General features: G+C 42.5%; 1 protein-coding gene across 1 annotated transcript; it reads right to left on the bottom strand.

The window, feature by feature from the left end:
* Positions 1 to 4,448: 4,448 nt before the first annotated feature.
* LOC137124295 (noelin-2-like) lies at positions 4,449 to 26,260 on the bottom strand. Its single transcript, XM_067499143.1, has 8 exons — positions 25,670 to 26,260; positions 21,383 to 21,532; positions 19,517 to 19,672; positions 14,607 to 14,826; positions 13,146 to 13,252; positions 6,663 to 6,839; positions 6,404 to 6,577; positions 4,449 to 5,318 (listed from the first exon to the last, which is right to left on the bottom strand). Exons 1-8 carry the CDS (start codon positions 25,811 to 25,813, stop codon positions 4,998 to 5,000), a joined length of 1,449 nt encoding a protein of 482 aa, XP_067355244.1. The 5' UTR covers positions 25,814 to 26,260; the 3' UTR covers positions 4,449 to 4,997.
* Between the last annotated feature and the right edge of the window lie 862 nt (positions 26,261 to 27,122).

Genomic DNA, 27,122 nt, shown 5'->3' with positions numbered 1-27,122 from the left:
CATTCACATCAAGATAACTGGAGTAAAGTTTGCGATGAAGTCACCTTTAATCTCCTCCTGGCTCTGCATTTATAGTCTCAGCTCTGCAAAGCAATATGATGTTTTTCAGCTCATTCTTTTGGTTTTAGTTTCCTGCTGCATCACTGTTTTCTTTCACTTTCACCATCAACAAGAACACAAATATAAAAATCTCTCTCTACTTTTAGGTGAAAAACACCTTCAGATGACATCACTTGGAGGAACCTTGAGTTCAGATCATGTCATTTTGTTGCTAACACCATGGAGTTTGTGATCACAGTCAAACTGCTTTTCCATAGCTCCCCCAGATGACATCATCTGAACTCTTAATGATGATGTCATCTGGAGGAGTTTTTCCGCTAGAAGCAGAGACATATTTTAATATCTGGAAGTCAGAGGGAAGTTTAAAAGTATTAATGTATTAAATTTACACCCTAAACTAAAGCCATAGAGAGCAAGTTGAAAATTGGTGAAGTCGCCCTTAAGAATTCAGGTCTGTGAACATTAATGGATTTTTGTGGGTTCGGTCAGACACAGACACACTGATGTCTGTATACACTAGGTAGTCACAAAATCTTGATGGGTTGCTAAATCTGGACTTGAGGCATCTCCTCTCATGGTTTGAGATTAATGTGTATTGTAAATGGTCCCTGATGAAGAGGCTAATTAATAAAATGAAATGTGAGGCAGTACATCGGTGCAGTGGTTAGCAAGGCCGCCTCACAGTTAGATTGTGCCCAGTTCAATCTACCTGACAACTGTGGCCTCTCTGTGTGGAGTTTACACGTCCTCCCGGTGCTGGCCCTGAGACAGACCGGTGACCTGTGCAGTGTACCCCACCTTCTTAGCCAATGACGGCTCCAGCCCCTCGTAAACCGTAACAGGTTAAGCGGTTAAACTTAAGTAAAGCTACTTGGCCTGATGACGCAGACATTCTGCCCAGATGTTGGTGGAGGCTAAAATAGAGAAACAAGGAGACATTTTCTGTTTTCTGCCATATAAACTCAAAAAGTGATGATATGTCAGTGTGTCTAGAGCTTGTTTCCGTCAAAGTGTAAAGTGTCATTAAGCAAACATTCGTATCCCAAGACAAACATACTGGAGGAACTTCGGATTCAACATCTTGGTCAAGGACACTCTTCAGTCAGAGAAGGTGGGAATTGAACATCCAACCCTACCGTTGATGGAGAACCTGCTTTACCTTGTGAGCCGCAGTGCCTCATACGTAGTACGACTCGAGAAACTAAGCGTGTGCTTCCTGTTTCTGTGCAATTTACCTTCAATTTGAATGTGTTTACACAGCGGGCCAATAGAAGCAGTGTGTACTGTGTGTGAAAAGGTGCAGCCCTTCTTATAGCAGTGTGACATCGCTTTGTTTTTGACAATTTCTCCCCAGCAGACTGCAAACTGCAGCGCTGCTCTCATAAACGCTTTATAGCCTCACCTCTCCTCTTAATATTTGTTTACACAGTTCAGCTCTTTTTATTTGAGCATGGATCTGTTTTGTTGAACTGAAGGATGATGAGACTGTACCTTGATGCAGAAGTTTGTTAAATAACTCAGTTCTGTAAATCAGGTCAGATGTTCTTTCATTACAAACTTAATACAAAACAGAAAAGCCTGTTAGTGCGGTTTATATAACCGTTGTAATTGTCATGGCATCGCCTTGTTCTGGTCACAATCACCTAATTGTTGCCGTTGGAAAGGAAACGAATGGGTGCATTAAGTTCGCACCTGTTCTCTCTGACAGCTGCTGCTTGAAATTTAAAAAAATCACAAAGTGGAGAAGAAGCCAGTGATGCAGGCTGAGGAAAGATGTCCTCAAACGTTGCAAACTTGTCTGTGTGAAGACGTTTGGACTTGTTTCTCATTGTTGAAAAACACATAGACATTTAATTCTGTTAATTAAAAACCATGGTGGGAGGATGTGGAGTCACGTCTGGTTTTCAAAGCAGTGACCATAACATCACACAGTCACCATGGCAACTGAATGCTTCTGAATCTTTCTACAATTAGATCCACATAAAGCCCCACGTGTTTACGACCCTTCGCAGCTTTATATCGATCTTAACCTCCACGAGACTCCACCGTCTGCTACACCTGACTCTTCCTCGTTGTCTCCAAACATATGCGGTGTTGTCTCTGACTGTGTGTTTGTTGCTGTGAGCGTTCTGCTATCAACACAACATCGATGACTAATCTCTGGGGACATTACCGTCCCTTTTCAGGTCGCAACAGGCACTTTAAATAATAATGAGCAAGTTAACCTTTTGCAGTTGCGCTTGCCCCACACTTGAAATGACGCTCCTCTCCAGAGCTCACATCATCCTAAACCCTGCGGGGATCAATAAAAAAACAACCAAAACAAATCATCAACACTTGTGCGGCTTCAAAGAAACAAGACTCTGAAAGACATCAGAGTTATCTTTTGTGTACTGTGGACGGTGTCTACGATGTCTTATCAGAGTGACAGAACTTCTATTAAAAGGTTATTGGCAGAACCCGTTAACTCCACATGTAAAGGGCAATTTTAATGGACGTCTTGGTGCAGCACACTCACCGGCCACTTTATTAGGTACATCTGTACAATCCAATGCAGTGCAGTGCGGCAGCTCTGCCACGAATTCTACTTTTACAAGGTTATTATTTCAAAGTTTATAAGTTGAAACGGTCAGAAAGGTGATAATTCTATGATCACAGTGGAGTGCATTATATTAAGAGGTGGTTGTAATGTTTTGGCAACACTATTAAACATGAAGGAGGAGGCCAAAATATGTGAACTACCTGTTAATATAATACAGTTAGAATTTGTGTGTTAAATCTTTTGCAATGTAACATCAAATTTAGCAAAATGCGAGTTTATCATCACCTATTCATGAAAAGTCAAGCCGGTTCATCCTCTCGTTTGCTGTTATTTCTGAAACCAGCTGTGAGCTGCAGTGCGTTTGAAGATGACGGGGTGTTACTGATGTGAAAGTGATGAAAGTGTTTATGTGAAAGTGACGCTGCTCCGTGAACTTGAGTCCACAAATTCAGTTACAGTCGCCTTCGACGTGCCATGTTTGCGTGCCCTTTTAAACTGAGTGAGGCAGGGGCCATGTGCTGTTTTCCTGCAAGATGGAGCAAAGCTTCCACTGTTATGATTGAAAAGCAGCCCCTTTGCTCCTGCGTCCACTCTATTTATAAGCTCCTCTGATTATCACAGTCCTCTAGTTTTTATTAATACAATGTGACACAGCTACAGCATGAGAGCCGCGGATTACATGAAAGACTGGAGCACGATTTGGCTGCAGCTTTGCTCCACACCACTGAACATTTGTGGCTATTTTACCATCTGCCTGCGGTGGATAAGTGGTGTTTACCTGCCACCTGCCACCACTGGTGAGGTGTTGTTTGATGCACATCCTCTGCTTGTCTTTTTGTTTTTCTGTGTTTGTCCTCTCCTCCGTGTCTTACTCCCTCCTCTCCAGACTCTGGCAGGTAAAAGCGAGTAGAGAGTAGTAGCAGTGGAAGTTGTAGTCATTTTACTCTTGATTTGGGGATGTAGGTCACTTACAGCCCTGTTTTGGTTTCCAGCTTTGTCATATCCTATAATCCACGATATATTGTGTTAATTCTCTCCATTATAACTGTTTCGTGGTGGTGTCAATATTAGGACACTGACAATACAGCTGTGTGATGTTGTGTTTGCATTCGTGCTGTAATGTGGGCATCTCCCACCAGCATATAAACATAACCAGCTTTGTGAAAGGCTGAGCCAAGAGACCTGACCCCAGCCAGAGACCAGAGGTACTGCTGATATGAAAATAGTAGTATTAGTAGTATTTTATATTTGGACTAATTCCTTTTGATTAGTACTCGCGTTTGCTTGGCTTTACACAGTGTACGCTGATGGTGTTCAACTGTCATTTATATCATTTACAGATTTTTTTTCACCTTCTCCTGTAGTTTGTGCTAATCTTTTCAGGTTGATTGAAACCGCAGCACGGTGGTGGAGTGGTTAGTGCTGCCGGCTCAGCTTGATTAGTGACTCTAAATTGCCTGTAGTTGTGAATGTCTGTCTCTGTTTGTTTCTTTGTGTTTGCTGCGAGACAGACTGGTGACCGGTCCAGTGTATACCCTGCCTCTTGGACAGGCTCCAGCCCCCCGCCACCTTAAATAGGATAAGTGGTTACAGATAATGGATGGATGAACTCCCCAACTGCCTTTGCCAGACTGTAAGTTAATCTAATTAATGTTAATTTCGCAACAAATACAGTAATTTACTGCTGGGGTCTGTTGTAGTCTCTGATTAAGTCACTATAGTGTAACTCTTTGTAAGGAAATAGACTCTTAAACACTCATGCATTTATGTAGATATTGGATTGTATCAAAAAGAAGGTAACATGTCTCTGCTCCTGAAGAAGACACCAGTCTGGGCAAACGTTGACAGTAAGATTTATTGAATGAACAACCATGCTGACTGAACACGTCCACGATCACATCACACACCCAAAACATCTCCCACAGGTCTGTCGTCACAGCTCGAGTTGTGAAGCGAGTTGAGATTCAGTTCACGAGCTGCTTTTTTTTTTTTTTTTTTTTTTTTTTATCCCGACAATTTGACCTCAACTTTCAGAATCACTTTTTGTGGAACACAAGTGGAACGAAACGCAACAGAATATGGATGAGCTCAAAGTGTCTGACTTCCTTCTTTCTGTCAGCGTCCCTGTAACGCAGGCAGTTAATTTTCGTCTTCGCTGGGATGAATGCGCTTGTCTGTGACCTTTAGACTGGTGTTGGACAACCGCGTTTTGTGTGTCGTTATTAGCTCACTGAGCTCTCGCAGTCTGCAAGTCATTCACATTCAAACACAGACAGTACTCATTTTCCTGTTGACGTGATGGACATTGTGTATACATGTATGTGTGTGTGTGTGTGTGAGAGAGAGATGGAAGCCCTCCATCTCTGCTATTTTTTACCATTTCCTATGTGCAGAGCTATCCGTCACTCCGGATGACGTGAAAGAGTGTGACATTGTAGAGGACCTGGTGTCCGTTGTTCCAGGTGTACAGCGCTCTCTCTCTGGGGTTGTAGTCCATCATACTGATGTGGGAGTACTGGTTGTGGAAGGGGATGTCGGTGTACTCGTACGTGGAGGAGTTGGTGTGGTAGGCGAAGTGGACCTTGGCCCCGGCCAGGTGGGAGTTGGTGACGTACAGGGTGCCGCAGATCATGAAGGCCTCTCCTGCGCTGCGCTTGGGAAACCCCGTGTCCCAGCTCTGGAGCACCTCCAGTGAACGGGGGTCTAGACGACTCACCTTGAGGAAGAACATCATCATCAGGTTTAAAATCTGAGCCGCTGTCACATGAGTAACTATAGTACGTGTCCTTATTGTTGATGTGGCACTCAAAATTCTAATAAGGTGTATCCTTTGCTTTGATTGTGTTTGAGACGTAACGTTTAACTGATTGGACATTGTTTAGAAAGGTGCAGACCTGAGGATATAAGGTCCTGAAATTCACACTGCACGTCAGACAAAAACCAAACCACGAAGCTCAATGAATTCTCTGTGGACCTCAGCGAATAGAAAAACCATAACGGTATATTTCTATAATGATCAATAAGCAGAAATAAGCAATAATTTTCTCTTTTTTTCTTGCAGATTGTCCAGAGATTTGATTTAAAGTTGAATGGAAATCTGACGTTAGCTGAAATAAAACTTTTTTAGGGATTTGATAAATGGTTATCTGCACTACACCCAGTACCTGCTGTACCTCAAATGACAGAAGCAGTTTGTTGTTGAGTTTGTTAAAATAGGGGAATCAATGTTTTAATTTTTCTTCAGAGTTTATTTTATTTCTTTTAAGATGGATGAACTGTTTGGTTTATTACTTTAATCTTGATTCACCCATATACACATTACACTTCCTATTGAATTGTTTGCATATTATTGAGACCTATGCATCAATCTTCAGATTTGTGCCAGACACATCCACCCCCACCACACACACACACACACACACACACACACACACACACACACACACACACAGATGGCTCCCTCACTTCTTGTCTTATAGGAATAGGCAGGGAGATGTACAGTAATTACAGTGCAGTAATAGAGAGAATAAGCTCTATTCTGTATATTAAAATAATGTTAGGAAATTCACTATGATAGATTACACCATTCAGTGCAGCTGTCAGCTTTTTAATGGATTTCTAAACACCATTGGAGTGTATGACTTTTGAAAAGTAAAGCAAACCTCCTGACGGCAGTGACTAAAACAAAGACCCCAATAGGTTCAGATCTAACTATGTTTGAACATTAAAATAGAGTTAAGCTACATACGGGGAGAAAACTTCAGAATGTTACTTTTGTTTGAGTACCAGAACACACTGTACCATTATGTTTCCAGCATTTGGGATGGAAGTGTAGACGGCCCAGAGTCCCGTCTCATCAGCCATGAGGTCGATGTCGGACGAGCCCCCCCAGCTGTAGGGAAAGGTGTTGTTGTATCCAGCTCCACTCAGGCTGCGTTGGAGCAACACGCTGCGAGAGCGGAAATGGTACTGAACCTGGGGGGAGAGGTGCACACATCTCTGGTCAGCTGATTATCAAACTGTGGATTCTCCCATATTCAGACTCCAACCAGTGGCCTACCAGGATGTTGCTCTGGTGCTTGTTGTAGTACAGTGAGCCGTTGTAGACCACGTGACCAGTTCCCGCCCAAGGGTGGGGCAACAGGTGCTGCACAAAGTTTTGGCCCTTGGTGAAGTCCCCCATGGTCCTGTACTCCAACACACGCCTGCCCTTGTAGTAGCCATCCATCGACCACACCTGATGGAGAAAAAAGACGAGTCAGGGGTTTAACTCGGATCTACTCAGGATGCAGCATGAACACGCAGCAAGCATTTCATTCAGTTAATTTTGCAGAAAGAGCCATAGCGGTCACCTGCCAGGCTCACCAGCAGCATGATTAAAAAATGATTAAATAATAATACGGTGTTCGGCTTTTGACTTGAACTCAACAGTCTGTCTCCAATCAAATCACGACAAATCAGTGACTCTGAACCAAAATATGTTAAGTGACTGTTCGCTAAACCCCTCACCTGAGCAGCAGCTGTCGAGGCACACGAGGCACACGAGGACTGTCAAGCTTTCTCAACAAGTGGAGAGAAAGGGACAGCAGTGTAAGATCCAAACCATTACGGAAAACTGCTTTTTTTTTCTAAGCAAAGATACGAGAGCAAAGGTGCAACAAATGAGTTAAACTGTGTGTATAACATAAGATGCACATGTGAGCATTTGTCTGTGGGACAAATCTGTGATCCTTATTGTCCTCTTGTAAAGATGAGACACACAGTTCAGATTTTAAAAAAAAGGCGGTTAGCTCACCTAAACCTTTTCTCTGTTTCTCTATTTAATTCAAAGTGTCACACATCAGCACCGGGTGATGTTTTATTGTGTCTTACAGAGGTGTTTTTTCACACTGTTTTTTTTCCCCACACAAACAGCACTTGGAGTTTGTGAATGCAGCTTCATCCATGTGGGGAACAAAGGTATATTATTAAAACAGGTATGAAGCAGCAGAGGTGCATTTGATGCATCTAGCTTTTTGATAGATGCAGCTTTCCACCCACACAGAGGCAAGTTAATTAGATAAAACACGCAAGCCACACTTACTTCTTTTCTTCTCTTCTTTGGGCTTTTCCTGTTTTACTCACGATGGACACAGTGAGTCGTGTGGTCTGCACATTGATGTAGCACAGGTGCAGTCCAGCCCACCTTTGCTGGACTTGGGATCGGAGTGGGCTGGCTTGCACAACCTTAGTGAGTGGGGTGGAGCAGCTCGGGGGTTCAGTGTCTTGCCAGGGGACACTTATAAAATATGTCCAGAAGGAAACGACTAACCCTGGGGTTGACGGGCGACCACTCTTCTATCAGAGCCACTGCCACCCCAAGCAAAAGTTTATCATTTTTGCTTTGTTTTTACATTTCTTTTTAAATTCAAAAAAAAAAATGATGTGAGGAGAAAAGGAAGATTGATGTTCTTCCTGGCTGGGATACAGAAGTCTCCTGGTTCCCATCCCAGCCCGTGCACCAGGTGTGTCCTTGAGTAAGACACTCAGCACTGCCTCTGGCTGTCCACTGCTCCCCCAGGGGGATGGGTTAAATACAGCGCATGAATGTTATGTCCTCAATGACAACCAGACAGCTGTATGGTATTTGAGGATTTATAATAATATTTTGATCTGTAAAGCACATTGAATTACATTTAAAAATAAAGTTGTGATTGATTGAGTTATTGATTGATTGATCGATAATAGTTACAGGTCATCAATCCTGATCTGTTGTAGTTTTGGAGGGTTAATGTCCACCATCTCCCCATCTCCTCAATCAGGCTGACCCAAATGGAAAAAAACTTCCTGATGAAAAGTGAAACCAGATAATCTGAGAGTAATGAGGAGAGGTGTAAATATAGGACAGTGGAACGGGGAGGGCGGCGGCGAAAGATAAAACCATCAGAGATGGAACAAACGAAGATGAGGGTGAAGAAAAAAAATGAGATGGGAAGAAAATTGAGCATCGACAGCACGGAGGATTAATTACCCAAAGACGGACATAAGGTGACAAAGATGAAAGGAAAGAGCAGAGAACGATGGGAAGAAATGGCCCTGCTGGAGAAAAAAGATGCTTTTCTGTGCAGAAAAGTACAGAGGGCAGGAAAGAGCGAGGAGATGAAAAGAATCTTTTTTTTTTTCCTTTCTCCGTGACCCAAAGAAAAGAAAATTTATCTGGCAGTGACGGCACCATTTTTTAAAAATTACAGTTGATTTTTAGTGGCAATATTTCAAATTCACAGTGAATTAGAGACTTTGAGACAAAGGTAACTGATTGCACTGATTGTGGGGGCCTTCAAGAACACGGGGTTTAATTGAGACTCAGCTTGTGGTTTAAGAAGACAATAAAACAGACCGATTGCACGCTCGCACCACCACAACACACTCTTCTTTCCTCTAAATACTTCCTGTTCATCCCTATTTTTCTTCGCGCTTCACCAGCCCATCTGATGAAGCCTTCTCTGTTTTAATTCCTTATAAAACCGTGTTTTCAAGAAACACAAGTTCCCTTGTGTGGCAGCTGTAATCTTTGCACATTTGAATGCACTATTTGCTCTCTATAAACAAGCTGCAGACACCGATTACACAAAGAACATTGTGTGTAAAAGAGTGAGTGAGAATTATTCCCAGCTTTTATTTTAGACCTTATTTCGTCTGTTCCTTTCCAATGGGCCCATTCCCAAGATGCACCCGACAATTCTTGCATAAATCTAATTTGCTTCACAGATTGCTTGGCTTTAACTGTGATTTAGCTTTCCAAACAAATCTAAAATAATACACCACATCTGCTGTGGAATAAAAGACAAACCTACATTTACTCCCGCCACGGCTTTATAAAGGTGAAACGACGTCTAATCCTTTAAACTTGTATTGTGCATGAAGCTTTTTATTGTGTAGAAGTATTTATTTATTATCAGTTGAGTCTTGTGCCAGGTCTGTCCATGGCTTTTCTACAGACTCAGATCACAGGGCTATCAAAGTGAAATTAATCTCCTCATATGACCGTGTTAGCTGTGCAAACGTACTAATATCTCGCCTGTTTACCTGGTGATCACTGCAGTGGAGGATAAACTGACTGGGCTTGGGATCAGTTTCCTTCCCAGTAGTACTCTAATCCTATAATCCAATAACAGTGTTTAGGTATCTGATAAGCTTTCGAACACATGGATCTATTTACTCAATCTGGACTTCTGCATGATACTGCTTCAGATGGTGCCGCCTCCTCTCTTAAACATCATGCTGTCTTCAGTCTTATCGCCCAGACTACTTAACCAATCTGTGACGTGACCCCACGCTCAGTGGGCAAAACTACAGGAGTCAGTGTTTGATAAGTACAGGTTTTGAGTGTGGACGTGTCAGCGTGGAAAAGCTGTCAAAAAACAAAACCAAATTAAACAAACTGCTGTTGGTTCACATTAGGAAAGGCCATTACAGTGACCAATGACCCATTAAAAATGTCTGAGTTATCATGAATTCCTTTTCTCGTCTCTTCTCTTGTTATCCTGGTCTTTCCATCAGCCCCTTTGCTTCTTTCTGCTCGTCTGTCCTGACTGTTATTCTTTTGATCAACCTGTTCCAGCTTCCTTGTTTCTTCCAGTTTCTGTCCACCCCCTCTTTCGTTTGCCTGCATCCTGTCCCTGCTTTGCACGTCTTCAACAAATGTCCCCTTCTCTCTCTCTCTTTCTCTTATTTGCTGTGTATTTCTCACCCTCTCACTCCCTCTCACACTATCAGCAGACACATCTTGACAGATCAGGGGATATCCACACCTCAGCAGCTGTTCTCAAATACAGCGACAGGTGTGTCTGCAAGTGTGTGTGTAGAATGTAATGTGCGCACAGACATTCACACACATTCGCACACTGATGAGCTAATGAAGAATTCATAAATGCCAAACTGGGACCCTGTGCAGACACTGTAGTCATGGATACCAAAGGATGTATGAGAATGACTTAACTCATTGTGACTTGCAGTGTGTGTTTGTGGGTAACAGGGATGTTCTTGTATGTGTGGCAACAGTTCCACACAGCTTCAGCTGATAAGATACAGGCTGGCCAGACTGGAAACTCGTCTGGGGATCTGCTTGATTTTATAAGGTTTTATGAGATTTATTTTGCCATTTGGCAGGGGGTGTTTATGACACTCAGTATTAGGAACCTTAAAATAGTGACCTTATGAAATATCAAAGGCTGCCAAGGTCATCTGCATGCGTCTGCACCGTGAGCATAAAGGCCAATTCATACTTTCTGTTTGCCCTACCTGGACTCCGCTTCTAATTATACTGCAAGTGGTGGACGCTTACACAGAACATGACATGGACGCCACCACCGACGCTGCACTACAAAACACGATGGCAACTCTGGACAGTAGCGAGAGCGAGAAGCAGAAAGAACAGCTTCTTTTTGTTGTGCAATGCTGGAATATATGTAATCTATTACTAACCACTCCACATTGAACAACATTGTATACCTAAGCTGACACATGGTCTCAGAAGGGATGAAATGGCTTTTAGAATATTAAAAGAAATTATTATTTGGAATTAAATCTTCTTTTGTCGAAACACAAAAACTCTTTTTGGGAAATGAATGCAATTGGGTTATTTAGCCCAGTATAATAAGGAAGTGTAATAATGGTAACATCAAAAGCACAATGGCTGTCATTTTCTTTTTCATACAGTAGCTGCATTGTTGTTCAACAGCCAACTCTCATAGAGTCTGTGGGTAACTTCAGAAAACACACTACGGTGTTGTTTGGAAAGCAGGAGGAAAAAGAAAATTAGCCACCAGACCCTTTACAACATGTAACAGCCGTATTCGGCCTTTCAGATGCACCATAGATTTTCCATTAGGTATTCAAAACATATTTCAAATAGGTTAGTATTTTTTATTCCGCGTCACCTAGATGTGTTTGTGGGCATCTCTTTGCAAGGCAAAATAATGCTTCTCAGTAGATAGACATGCAAACATCTACACAGAGCAGGGCATCATGGGTACGCGAAGGTCACGGCGGCCCCTACGTGCACGCCTCCTAAATCTCAACAACACAGATGGAGCAGCTAACAGACGAGGTTAGGAAATATCAACAAACCGTGACTGTTTTGTTCTACTCTTCTACTCCTCTTCAAAATCTACTGTAAAATTTGTTCACACCAGAGTAATTTCACCTTCTGCTTTTCTTTATTGCTTTGTTTGTTTGTTTCCTAAGTGTGACACTGAATCCTTACGGACACATCCTTACTTCCAAGTACAAATAAAATTCATCTGTGAATGTTACCTGAAAATGCTGGCGCATGTGCGCATGACATGCAAACATAAAAGGTTCTTTAACACATTGTGTTGGTCAAAAACTCCACAGCATAGCTTTGAAGGGCCAATTCTTGAAGTGCCCCACAGTGGGGCAGAAACTCCGATATGCCATTAGCTTAAATCCTTATTGTGGCTGTGCACGCACATATATGACATGATGCTTTCACACTATGACTCTATAGTGTGCAAGCAAAAATGGGCTAGAAAACATACCTAAAGTGTGTTAGGGAAAACTAAAACCTGCTGACTGGGCACATACACAGAAGTAGCTCAGAAAATGCATTCACTCTTTTACAGCTGCTTCTTTTCCAGTGACTGTGTCTGGGGAAAATGCTTTCGGGCCAGTACAAGCATAACAAGCACCAAAGAATTTGATTCGTTTAGAACCATTAATATTTGGAAAGTTTACAGAAGTTACTTAAAATTCTTTCATGTGTAGCGGTAGCCAGCGGGTAGTTGGCCAAAGAAAGTGAAAGAAATGTTCTCAAACGGCTCAGCTGGAAAAGGACCCCAGTTCTCGTGCTGCATGGGCTCAAACAACACAGAAGCTCCTGAAGAGACTTTATGGCACCAAGTGTCAACTTGAGAGTGCGATTGTGAAAGAACATGTACTGAATTTGTATGAAATGTCCTACTTGTTTTTTTTTTCTGAATGTCTTTTTCTGAACTCACTTGGGATACAACGATAAAAGACAGAGATAGAAAAGAATTGTTGTTTTTGGGACAGAAATGTAAACAGACACAGGGACCTGGAAGGAGTCTCCACCCATAACACAGTAACTGTGATGGCAGTCACAAGGGTTACTGGGAAACAGAAAGCAATAACTGGGATACTGCTGCTGTGTATAGCTCCTTCTCATCACCAGGGAGAAGCTCTAATAGGGAACAGACAAGGGTCACCATGGCGATATAAATCACACCTGGCAACTGGGAGACAGTCGCCTTGACAACTAGCCTAATATGCACTCCCTGAGCAAAGTATGTGTGTGTATGTTTGTGTGTGTGTCTGTGTCTTTGCATGTTTGCGTGTGCATGTGTGTGTGTGTAGGAAATGTGTGAAGCTTGTAGCAAGACAGAGTGCGCACAGGAGTCTTGTAAAAAGTAAGGCAGAAGAAAAATAGAGACCTTGACCGCCTTGTGACCACGTTCACAACACCTGCTTCCCTTTTTACATACACACAGACACGCAAAGACACACTTGGATGCTGTACACCTACCCTGCTGTCAGAGCTGGGAATCATGGCGTCAGTCATCCAGGAGCCAAAGCGGGACCCCGAGGCTCTCACAGTGACTGGGCTGCTAAGTGCAGTCAGACGACCACAACCTGTTAATAAATGATAAATGTAACATATTCGTTGTAACGTATTGTATTGTTTTCAGTCTGCACTTAAAAAAAGAATTCAAATGATAATAACTTTGAGAACCCAAACATGTCACCTGACCACCTCATTTGTGACATTTAACTTATCACCTGCCACCTCACAACTCAATGCACCAGCATTTTAATGAAATCTTATGTTCTAAAAATGTGTTTGTGGCCAAAGCACAAGCAGTGCAAAACCTGCAAATGATGGAAAAGATGTAACTGGTAGGAAGAAGATGTCTGATATGGATCAGACAAAGGGCCATAAAGTTCAGTTATTTACAATTATTTATTTAATTTATAGGGGAGTTCTTAAATCTTTGGCATCCTCGGCAACGCGGTTTAGTTACTTTGCCCAAGGTGGGCTTACTAAACCGTGACCTTAAAACCCAAACGCTATGCTTTGAGTACGAAACACTCACTCTGCAGGTTTGAAAGGTGGCTGTAAAAATTAGCTCCGTCACTGAAGAGTGGAGTAGATGCTGTCTTATGTTTGGCTTCAGTAAGCTCATAATGGACTTGAATAGTGACTATTTTTCACTGCAAAAAACAGGATCAAAATATACCACAGAAATATCTCAAACCCCTTGTGCAGCGTAATCCACTTGGTCCATTGGCATATTATGTCCCCACTGTTCAATTTTCACTAAAACATACCCAAATAAGACTACTTATATCTCTGTCCTCATGCAGGACCTTGTCTAGAGCACCTGACTACTGCACTTGCAGCAACAGTTTGTCTTTTTTATTGTAAATGCAACTCGTGTACACTGACAGTGGTCTTACTTGATGTAACCGTTCCTCCTTTTCATTCAGCAAACTTTGTATTAAGGATTTGCAAGATCTCTGGATTTGGATAGCTGAAGCCAAATGTTCTCTTTGAAATATATATTCCACCAATGAAAGGCTGTAGATTGTGACCATTGCTTACACAGACAACATTCTTGAATAGATCTACTGAAAAACATATATTAATAGGAGAAATGGTTACAGCTTATGAAACTGGCCCCATATTGCCACCTCATTGGCTGACTTGAGTTTCAAAGTGCTTATCCAACCTGGAATTACGTTGACATAATCAGAGGTATTTTGTCCAGCTTCAGAAAGCTGAGGACATTACACACCTATTTTCACAGGCTGTCAGAGTCTGAGTAAACTCGTCTTCATGTGTATAATCACTGAAGTGCTCCTTTAAACCACTTAAATGCCAGACATTTCATGTGCTTTATGTCCCCATTTTGAAAATACAGCCTCACAAATTCCATTTGAAATAGGACAAAGTGATATTTGTGTAACCTTCCTCTCTGCTACGTACCCAGTTTGTTCATGCAGCTGTGTAGCCTGGTTTCCAGCAGTAAAACCCTCTGCTGAAGCTCCTCGTAGTCGTACGCTCCGATCTCCTCCTGAATGGCTGACAGGATGATTGACAGGTTGAGGAGCTCCAGCCGCAGGGTGGCCAGCGTCTGCAGGTCCAACCTGTACTGCTCCACCACTGACAGAAGGGGCCGTAGCTGAGACATTTGGCCCTTCAGCTCCTGTGGACGTGGGAAAGGAAGGGGAAAAAAATAAGGTTAGAGTAGATGGGATCCACGCTAATGCGGTTAAATTTGACAATGCATCAATTTTCTCTCTCCTGCGGTGAGGTAGCATTGAGTAAAGCTACCTTTCCTTCATAGCAATTGGAGCTAGTTAATGGCATTGGTCAGGATGCTCTGTGAATAAAGTCCAGCACGGTCAGGAAGAAACCCCTGAGCGGCTGTTTTTCGTTCAGCTAATTATGTTTCCTCCCATTAATGCTCCTGCATCCTGCAGCCTGTGACCCGGAAATCAATCTAGCATGGAGGTAGGAGGCTTCTAATGGAGCTCTGAGGAACCACCGGTGTACTCTAGTAAGACCTTTTTCTTTTTTCCAGGCAGCTACAGCTCTGTTTGTTAAATCTGCTTAGTGACTGGGCAGCTGAACTGGTGAAACAGTAAAGGAAATATCTAGTCTGTAGTGGCACGACAGGTAATATCATTTTTATTGCCTGATTTAAATGCTGTAAATGAGACAAACTGAAGCAGCAGTCACCATATAAATAGTAAATGATCTGCACTGATATAATGCTTTTCTACCACCTCATTTACCCAGTCACACACACACATTCACACACATCTGCGGCCCAGGAGGCAGAATCATAGGTCAGCTTGAAAGTAGAAAAAGGCTCACACACCCAGGTCAATTAAAATGTTGTCAGCACAGGAGAAAATCAAATGCAAAGACATTTAATGTTGTTTCCAATGTGCTTCAGTTTCTGCAGGTACCCACATGTTAGCTGTTAATAATCAATTAATCCCACAGGACTTTTTATAGAAGCAACAATGTAAGTAGGAGGCGCAGACCCATAGTGGACTTGTTATTTACACACACACACAAACGGCTGTCTTTTTTTTTTTTTTTTTCTGATTTTGGTCGAGCGTGATGTGTCTGACATCTACTTAATTATTTCTACACGTTTGACAGTTAAGCTGCCATGTGTCATGAGCAATTGCCTTCTGTGTCCTTACATCTCTGCCTCACATCTCTCAAAGGAGCGACGATAGAAGGAAGAGCTCCGAGTCAAGGAAGTAACGAGCCACGTTGGCCAAATGGCAGGAACCTCCAGAACATGCTGGAGGGACTACATATCCCATCTGTCCTGGGAAATGTCTCGCAATCTCGAATGGGGAGGGGTGGAAAATGGGGCTAGTCTGCACTGCTTTGCACAGTCTGCTGCCACTGTGACCCAGATAAGCAGCATAAAATGGGTAGATTTATTTTTTTCATTTTTGCCTCCAATCCACAGTTAAAGGCAACTTTTCTATGACTGGAAAATTGGTCTTTCTACACTGGTCTGGATAAAATTGAGCCTATGTGGATTGAAGGCTTGAAGGAAGATCAGTACTTGGCCTATTGTTGTACACTTCTTTAATGTCTCTGTTTTAGCTGCAACACTTAGTTGTCTTTACACCTTCAAAACTGCCCAAAATCTGTTGGATTTGATACGGGGGAAAAAAGGGAAAGGATTACAAAAAGTGTCAAAAGCGATGACAAAACCCTCATCATCTCCTCAGAACATCTCACACCCCCGCACACAAACACAACAACACATCCAGGAACCAGGGCTGGCAGTCAGTCAAACACTACGTGCGTCTAATCCCCCCCTATCCTGAAATCTAAACACTTTTCTGACATCACTTCAAGATGTATTCTGAGGCTGTCTCAGCACCAGTCATAAGAACGTGGCGTGAGAAAAGGAATCTGTGATTGCGCGGGTTGATGTTAAATTTGAACATTTCCTCCTCGCTGACTGAAACTGGGATCGTCATTTGCATATAATTGTAAGTTCATTAAATATGTATTGAAACAAAATGCTGAAAATGTCACGGCCTTTTAGATAGTAAACACTTTATGGGCTAATCCCTCCCCTGTCATGTCTCCTTCTTCATCTTCAACGCCTAATCTCTTCCCTCCTGTTTCACTCTTTTATCTCTCTCGCTCTCTCTGCCTAACCTTTACCTACCCTCTCTCTTCACTCGGCTCATTCCTCCCACCCACAGGGGAAAATGGTAATGTGCAGTAAGACATCTTCTCTCTATTTCCTCCACTTTCATTGTCTTTGGGGGGAGAGCTGTGACCTTGTGTCAATCCATCTATGTTTCCGGCTTAATCTCACTGTTTGACCTCCCCGTCGCCATTTCCTTTGTACATTTCGCCCCAAGGGGATAAAAATAGTATAAACTTAATGATAAACTTACTGTAGTTGTAACTATGCTAATATTCACCAGTCTCAGTCAAGGCAAACGCAAAAGCTTATGACTGTGAAAAACCCTACGGAGGAACAAGTGCACACACTCAGCCACAGACACACACACACACACACAGACACACTAACTGTATAAAAACTTAAAAACAGACCCCAGAGCCCCGTGGTGTTTTTAGGAAGATGCTCGGCAAAAGATGAAAGGCAGAATGGATTTATGGGGAGGCGGTAATGCCTTCTATTTGGGGAAGTATAGGGTGTGTGTGTGTATGTGTGTGAACTTCTGAGGGAGCTTGTTGCTCCCTGGGTGTGTCTGTGTTTGTGGACCACCTCCAGAGCCTCCGTCAGGTTCACATACTGTAGCATCTCAGGCTTTTAAATAGTGGAGTTATGCTTCTAATGACCTTTTTAAGTGGATGTGAATAATATATATTTTATTTAGCAAATAGTTTGCTACACCAAGATAGCTCCCTTTTCATCATTTGCTATAATTATTCATTGTGCAATTATCCAGGCTTTGGTGAGAATGTCTCAGAATTAGTAGACGTGATTTAACAGATTATAGGTTTTAGTAACAGTGGAAATTATCCCACATTAAAATCTACTCTCTATCTGACACAAAGGGATTTTGATTGTGATAGAAACTGATATTTACCTCAAATGGTTTTGCTGCTAAAAGATGACAGCTCTCCCTCTACTGACTGTGTGGTTATTCAAGATCCGAGTCTCTCTGATGAATGATGGATGCTTCATCCATTAATCAGGCCTTCAGCTAAAACAGAAAATCTAAAATCTGCTTGACAGAGATGTTACACTGGAGTTGAATCTGTTTGTTGTCGGGGTATAAAACTGTGGAGTCAGCTGCAGTGTCCAATCACTAACAGATTTCCAATAAAGGGGTGTGTCGGTCCATTAAGAGACTTCAGTGAAGGACAGTCTCTGGTGTCCTCGCACAAGCCTCCTCAACTCCTCCGAACGGAGACGTAATAATAATGGCAGGCGAGAGCAAGGATCGAGGAAATGTGAAATATTGCATTGAATAAGCAAGATGTAAAATGTTAATGTGTGTGAGCCTTAAAGGTGTAGACGGATTGGTTTGCGGTCTGTGTCCTCAGCTGGTTTGCAGCTTCACATTTGCCACACAGACCTGAACGTTGTTGTGTAAGTCTTTGTATCTGGCTGTTTGTTTCCAACCAGCAGCTGCTGGCCCTATCAACTTAGCCAGTGATTTGCTTGTTGCTTCCTGTTGCTCTTGTTTTCATTTCTCTCTCCGCTCTCCACTCACCTCAACAGGTCGAGGCAGATGGCCGCCCAATCTGATTCTGTCGGAAGGAGGGAAACTGACTTTTCCCTCTCCACTGCCACTTTGTGAGGGGGTTTGACGCGTTCTCCTCTGTAATGCTCTAAGTGTAAGGTGTTGAGCTCACTATATACTAGATATTTTGCACTATACTTTGAATTGTTGTTAAAAGACCCGAGTTGCCGGCCGCAAACATTGAACCAGAAGTTTCGCAGCTTATTTTGCTGTGTTCAAATGATCCGCTCCTCAGATCCATGGCCTCTCATTCTCCCCAGCTCCTCACATCATCTTCCGGTCGCTTCCTGTCTCGTTATTGGCGCTGACTCGTGCCAGCAGCATCACGGCAGAACACGCCAAACCTAATGAGATTAGGGCTCTTAATTTAAGAAGTGAAATACCTGCAATAACGGGCAATACTACACTGAACCAGAGAGAGAAAACATGCAAATTACACACAACGCAAGCAAATTAAGGAACGATCTTCACCAGCTTGTTTCTGTATGTGGTTTTGTTTTAGTGCTTGCAGCTCGTGTCTATATTGGGTTGCGTCTTCTCACTTTCTAAATGCTGCGCTGTGATGCCAAATAGGTGACGATATTTTTCTCAATTTGCCAGTGTTTTTATCTACTTGTTTGTTTCCAATGCTGCAGTGCAACATGCTGAGGCGCTCGGAGCCACTTGTCTGTCTTGCAAATTATTTTCTCTCCTGACAACAAACTTGAAAAATGTACAGTACGTTGTAAATAAAGTCCCCCTGCTTTTTTTTTTGTGTGTGTGTGTGTGTGTGACAATAGGAAGTAATTCATCATTTATTCGAGACAGATCCCACGCAGACTGTTTCTCTTCAGACAGCTCAGAGTCTTAATGTGTGCAGTGACGCTGCAGTTTTCCTGGCACCTTCTGGAAGAGGCTGTGCGACACTTCTACACAGCTGACATGAAAGTCAGCGAATTGACAGCTTCCAGACAAATTTTGTCCCCTTGATGTCGCGTGTCTGAGTGCAAGCAGGAAACTTCATCTTGGCATGCGTGAAATCAATGTTTTCACACCAAAGGTTATGTGTTCCCTACAGCCACCACTGTCTGTGTGTGTGGGTGTGTGTACAGTACATGTGTGTCTGACTCCCTTTGTGCGTGTGTGTACCTGCAGGCCCTTAGCCGTCAGAGTGCGGGGGTTGGACACATAACTGTGTAAACGTCCGTCCACTCCTCTCAGCAGTGGCTCGGTGTCCCGGACGTACTGCAGGTCTCTGGATGTCCGCAGGTCTACAACCTCCATTGACTGACTCACATTCTGAACCTGACACACAAACACACACATATGAGGGGATTATTGTTAGCCATCAGCCGGAAGACTCCCACCTGTTACATATTTACCTGTTGTTTGCTGTCAATATGGCGTGTGGTCACCTAATGGGTGGGTTTACATAATATCCTACAGTATGTCCATCCATGCAGATAGTTTTGTTTTATGAACCCAAGACATTTTCATCTGTCAGATTTCTGCTTCTGAGAATGGAACTTTGTTTGTGCTGCTTACAGCTCTGAAAGACTAAAACACAGACCACGTGCACTATCATAATTCTTTCATTTCAGTGTGTGTGTGTGTGTGCTTCTAAGAAGTGCTGTATAAGCTGTTTCATCACTATGTCACTGCAGCAATATTGACTCAGTTGTTTGGAGATACTATAGCCGGTGTCATACTGTATCAGCTCATTATAAAACAAGACGAAGAGTTTTGTTGTTTACAGTGAGGCGTAAGGACTTTTCCAAACAAGCATGACACTGGCTGAAGAACCACACATTGCTGTTGAATTTTTAAGTGGCATTTTTTTAAAGGCGCTTTCTTTTCAGCTTGGCTTCAATAAAGAGACGGCAGAAATCTGGGCGAGATGACTCACCAAATGGACAAACGGAAACAAAAAAGGTGGTGAGGTATTCCAAACAAATTCAGACAGATCCCATGTCTCTTCGAAGGGAATGCATTTGAACACAAGACGGACACTGACATTATGTGGTTCTTCAGAAAACACACACACCTTCGCTTCCTCTCATTAAAATCCTGAAATTCTACTACATACTTCAAACATCTTTTGATATTGAATGCAAAAACAAAAAACACAGCAAATGTGGGAAAAAAAAATTATAAAAATGACCCAGATATCTAGAAGTGATATGCAAACAAATAAACAAACAAACCCTCCACCCACAGATCTCCCGCTGTAGCACATCCTGCGGAGGCCAGAGACAAGCAGAAAAATCCCTACGCACGTAAACACACATATGCATATTCAAACTCACAGCAGGATCCAGGTGTCACTTCCGCAGACACACTGAGCTAATTAACATTCGTAAATTGAAAAGCGTCCTGTACAAGAGCAATGAGAGAGGAGGAAAATTCGACCTGGTGCACGGGACATGACGGTGCTGTGATTCGCTTTCATTTTGGGGAGAGAACAGGATGTCTATATCCTGATGTATGAGCCTTGTAGTGGTGCATGCTTTGGGAAATGTTTGTTAGCCTGATGGTGTTCAATAATTCATCAACGTCTGTCGCACATCGCTTTTATTTCTCTCTCAGGATGCACATATACAGTAGATCGAGAGAAATGTGCAGTCACCAGCATATCCCTACATAAATACACATATATATTTGAACACACAGTCTTTGAGGGAAACAAATACTCATCTACAAGTGTTTCTTTCCCACCTCGTGTCAGCTTCTCCTTTGACTTTAAACTCTTTTGGCATGTTGAATTGCTGGAAGTCTGTGGAGGATACAGCTACTGATACAGTATATCAGGGATACATCCGTCAGTGAAACCTGAGTGTGTGTGTGTGTGTTTCTGCAAGTGTCAACGCAAAGAGACAGTCCAGTGAATATTTTTATTCTGGTATGCTGCGTTTCCCCTGAGCTGCATCACAATGCAGAGCACTGAAACATGCAGGGATGCAATCAGAGTCTCTCTCTCTCTCACACACACACACACACACACACACACACACACACCTGTTCCATCAGAAGGCGTAGTTGTCGACTCCGAGGGTCTCGTTTGCAGAGGTTTCGTGCCGGAGCGACCACCGTGCACACACACCTGCCATCAGGATCTGAAGCCGTGCTGTACACCTGCCAGCCTTCCTCTGAGCCTGGGTACAAACCCTGCACACAAACAGGCGGATTGTTAGGTCGGCGAAGAAACGCACAAAGTAAATCACTGGCGGTTTTTAAGTTTGTTGTTAGGATATGAATATGATTTCTATCAAAACTCCTCCAGTTAGCACTTACAGCATACTTTTCTTTCTACTCTTCTACGCATATACCATCTGAGCTGTGCTGCCCGCAGATATCATACGTTCATCAAATGGTTTTCCATCATGTGCAAACAGCACAAGCTCCATGAACACTGGCAGGATTTTATGGATGTTTCAGCCTGGAATCACATCCCTCCCTTCAGGCTGTATAAACACTCTGCCTCATATACCAAATATGTGTTTACTGATGAAAGATACAGTATAGGACAAAGTGAGGGAGTACAGTATACAGTATATAACAGGCTGTCTTTTTTATCTAAAGATGGAGCTGCAGTAAAACCTAAAATTTGAAGTGTTTACATGTTGAAGGCTTATTTCCTGTGAAGCTGGTCTTTGTGTAAAGGTGTTTTTAAAAAGGACCCAGTGAGTCACATCACCGGCTCACTGGTCTTTTTGTTGTGTGTTTTCTCTCACATGTGTTCAGCATCTCAACGATTTATTCGGGTTAGGCTGCAGTCAGAAGGGTGGACAAGGTTTTTTCTTGTTTCAGTGTAATTCAGTCTTGCCAGTAAATGTCGGCAGGGTTTTTGGGGAGCTCTCATCCAGACACGCGTTGTGATTTAAATGTCCTTTTCTGTTTGCAAACAAAAACAAACAAACAAAAAAAGGAGAGTGCATTCACTTTGCACTTTATTGTACTTGACTGCACCATAAACATCTGTGCATGAATTGGATATTTCTCATTTGCAGCTAAAATCAGCTCTGACATCTTTCGCATGTCTCTGGCCAGAAAAGCTAGTAGCATAACTGGAGAGTTTCCACCCTCTGCTTCCACAGACGGAGCTGCTGTTCTCTCTGGCAAAAAGTCGCCGGCTCCCCAGAGCTCGCAGAAATCTGCAGAAAAGATGACTTCTACCCTGCTCACAGTCCATACAAATGGATAATTTCATTTCGACTCCCACTACCTCCATTTTGTTATTAAATACTCTTGGACACAGGGTTTGTTATGTGGTTCAGAATTTAGTTTGTATGTAGGGTACAACTGAATTAACAGCAGTACAATTTTTAACCTTTACACTCTTTATCTAAATATGTGTGTGTTTAAATAATTATTAGTCAAGTATAATTTTGATTTATTAGTTTGTGGGGTTGGTGGGTTTGACATGAATTTGCATCCGTCCATTATCTAAAAATCGAATCTTTTTATGCACCACTTGAACTTTTACCCTCACAGTTTTGGCAAAGGTGTATTCACACTGCCTAAATTCAGACAGCTGGTATTCAAAGTAACATATTTCAATCCTATAAATTCATAACTACTTGCTGTTCTACAGTAGTTACATTTGACAAATTCAGGGCAGGTGTTCATCTGCTTCTAAGGCTGAAAATATTTTGGCCATTTTTAGAATTAATTCATTTGCAGATAAATCTGAGAGCAAATAACTTTTGAATGAGAACATGCATTTGTTGCAGTGACCTCAAGGCTGCACTGTAACACACACATTCACTTACTAATAGTTCTAAAGTACCACCTCAGGTGTTACACAATGTTTCTTTTTTTAGTTTTATGGTCTATTTAGGACCTCATTATGTAGGTGAGGTGACAGCAATTGTTCCCTAGGGGCCTGAAAGTTTGGACCAAAGTCCCCACATATCAAATTAGAGACAACATGAAATCATGAGCTCATTTTGTTGGGATTTAAACAGGTCTTCAGTTTGACCTACTTTGTGTTCACATTTAAGAACAATGTAAAAGCACAGCTGAGCTCAATCTGACACACACCAGCCTGTCACAGCCTAATCTGGGTGGGAAGATGCCCTACAAACCCTGAATAATGACAGAGGAAGAGGCATGAAAATCAGTGCGGGGAGGGGCGGTGGACGCCTGGAGGAGAACATCTGGTAAATCAATCAGCTGGGTTTGGAGTGGTAACCTTGAAGTCCCATTTGCAATAAAACCGATTGGAAGTAGGAGGGTTAAAAGAGGAGGACGTGAATGGGATGACAAATATAAGCATCCGTTGTGCCTACTGCTCGATGTAATTAAACAGAGCAGGACATACTGCACCTAGAGGCCCATTTCACATAAGGGAAAATGATAAAAATCTGCTCAGGCAGCTCAGCTGATTGTGATCAGTGCAAACAGACAAAGAGCTTACAGAGCTAAATTCCTGCAGGAATTCAAGAGACAGAGACTGAGGGAGTAAATGAAGGCAGACAACACATAATACTGAAAAAAAGTGTAACAGCTTCTTTTACACACAACAATGGAAACGTCCAAGTGTTGTCACCTAGCTTAGTGATACTTGTACCACAGGGGCTACTTCTGCAGGTCCAATGGGGTAAGACTTCAAAAAATACATCTATGTACTGTGTTAAAAACTGGATAACAACTGAGCACTAGGTTTTATGATCGAGACCGTGTGAATAACCACCTGGTAAGCAAGCGTGGAAAAAGCTACTAAGTTACGGTAAAATCGTTTTTTAAAAAAAGGAATTCAATTGTTAAAACATTTGGCTGAATGTAGAAGTAAATGATTACATATTACATATACACATATTTCATAAATGGTTATGCTGAATACATAGGCAAAAGTGTGGAGCACATGGTTGAAGTATCTACTCTATAATGGACCAGTGGTTACAAAAGTATTGGATAAATGGCTAAAATGGAAGAATCAAAGTCATGAATAAATTATTGAAACATCCAACAGCTTCTCCCAGTATATATGTCATTAATACTAATAGCGATGTTGACAGTTGAACTGCATGACAACAAATTTTGGATCAATGTACTTGTTGAACATTTCTAAATTACACCCAGAGTAAAACCAATTCTAAACTCCCCAATGGGAACATGGGGACGGTGATGATGACAAAAAGGTGTTGGAGCTCAGCTGATCTGACTAACAGCGTTTGAACCGTGGGGTCGTGCTTACAATCATATTCACGCACCATCAAACTGATTTACAGCAGCAGCTTGAGATTTTATGGGTTTTCTTTCTATTGCCTCCTAAAGTAGCATAAAGTGGCAACACTGCACCTCTAACATCTCCATCTGTTCTCAGCCATTTCAGGGTGTGTGTGTGTGTGTGTGTGTGTGTAGGCGTCTACTTGCATGAGACTGCATGCACTTTGCTGAACTTGCAAAGTGCCGCCACAGAGCAGCTGTGAGATGCCTCCCGAGCCAAAGAGCTAAATCATGCAAAGCCAAATCCGGCACAAATACACAAACACATTCACACACAGTATATACGTGAGGCGGTAGGAAACCTGTATGTACAGTGGTCCAGCATATACATGTCTGGGGTTGCCAGGGTGTTGCTAGGGCAACAAATCATTGGTTGTCCCACGGGTGAGTCAGCCTTACCCAGGAGAAATATCACCCCAGCAAGTCAGAGGCAGAGCAATCCCATTACCCCTCTTTGTGTGTGTGTGTGTGTGTGTGTGTGTGTGTGTGTGTGTAGCAGCGAGCAAATACTGTATATTTGTTCTTTATGAGTCGCACTAGCAGAAAAAGGTTAATTATTATTTAATTATTTTTGCTATTTATTCTTCACGCTTGCAACCTGCTGTGCTTTTATTGTTCCAAAATTGGTTCCAAATCTACTCTTTTGACCATCGTTTCTATTTCTGTATCTTCTTTGCTCTATTTTTGCATTGCTAAAGAGATCAAATATCTGCTGCATGAAGGATAAAAATCTTTCCTAAATGTGTTGGCCTCTTAATTTGACAAGAAATTTGGTCAAATGTGAGATATTCTCAGTATCTAATTGCAATTAGAAGGCAGGAATTTGCAGCGTTTTATTAAATACAAAGAATGTCACATTCTGCAAGAGAGCTTCATGCAATTACTCCATGTGCAGAGAGTGGGTGTTAATGTGTACAAAACAGATGACTGAAGCACGTGAGGGTAAAACTGACAGATTTTAGAGAATGTAAAAGACTGTGACTGAGACTCTGATGATAAAAACACATTTTTTGTTTAAATAAAATCACTCTTCCTACAGTGTATTTGTGAGTACACACAGTACAGTATACATACACTGACAATCCGCTCATGTGTGCCCTCAGAGGAGATGATGGTTCCATTGAGTCCGACCAGTGACGGCAGAGTCTGGGACATCCAGTTAGTTACCATAGCCATGGTGCTGAGCACCGCGCCAATCTTCAACATAGGAACACTCATGCTGACACACACACATTCAGACACACGGGCAGAAACTCTGGCTGGCTCTCACACACAGTCCAAACTGTTGACAGCAGCCATGCTAACAGCAGCATGTACACAACATGATGCCACAGGTAAAATCACGGACACACTCAACAATTTTCTCAGCTCAAAAATCTAAAGTCGGCGTTTTCTGGTAAAACCACAGCCGGAGTCGTCCCACTTCTGAAGTCTCTCCGTTCCTACTGTTCACCGCCCCAGGTTAGAGGATAAATCCTGAGGCATAAGCTACTCGGGATGCCTCCATGTGAAAATGCCTCAAGTCCAAACATCCAATCATCAGGCTCAGGCTGCAGGAGATGCTGCTGGAAACAGCTGCTTTGGGCCTACTGAGCTGTGTGTGTTTCCTGGACTCCTTCCTTCGCCTGGCAGTAAGATGCTGTGACTGAGCCAGCGCTGCTCTCTCATTTATCCACTAACTCTCTGCCTCTCCCTCCCTTCTGCCTGCATCTCCCTCTCTCTCTCTCTCTCTCTCTCTCTCTCTCTCTCTCTGTCACACACACTCCTTCATCGCTCCCTCTCACCTATTCTCTCAACTTCTTCACTAAATGAGCACATTCTCCTCTGCTTAAAAGCACAAGTGGATGACATAATAATAGGAACCAGATAACAAAGCCCTATTTGAAATTTATCCTCTTTCCTTTTCTGGTTTTTGTCATACCCACACTCCTATTGTCCTCCTAATGCCCCTGCCCTCTGATTTTCCCTTTTCCTTTTTATTGCAGTTAATACATTTCTTTCTTTGCTTCTCTGTCCACTGTTCCCTCATTTCCTTTATATTGATTAAAATAAAACGCCTACATAAAAGCACAATTCTCTGGATTGACCTGTTCCTGCTGTGTGTGTCTGTGTGTGTGTGTGTGTGTGTGTGTGTGTTCGAGAGTGTGCATTTGTGGTTCACGTGTCATTACAAGCTGATGCAACACCGCCACCACGTGGCCACTGTTGTCTTCCAACTTCAAGCTGCTTCTCACTTGATGTGATTGAAACTTGAGAGACAGTACAAGATGTTCAGAAGATGCTCTGTTTGATCTGTGTATACAGAGTTTCCATGGAGGCAACAAACTCCCAAAATAAAATACAGCCAAAGAACTGCTTCTGTTGTTGGAGTGTTTGTGTCTACCTGCACAGGGACTCCACATCAAAAGGAGCTGTTTAGTAAAACTGGCACGGAGCAGAAGCATGTCCCATTTCCATACTGCATACAAAATTTAAACAGTGCTGTTTAGTTTGTTGTGTATCATTTTTGCAGTATAATGTTATTATT

Source organism: Channa argus, chromosome 3 (assembly GCF_033026475.1).
Source record: "Channa argus isolate prfri chromosome 3, Channa argus male v1.0, whole genome shotgun sequence".
Taxonomy (NCBI): domain Eukaryota; kingdom Metazoa; phylum Chordata; class Actinopteri; order Anabantiformes; family Channidae; genus Channa; species Channa argus.
The sequence above is the reverse complement of the archived record's forward strand: the minus strand, read 5'-3'. Positions and strand labels throughout refer to the sequence as shown.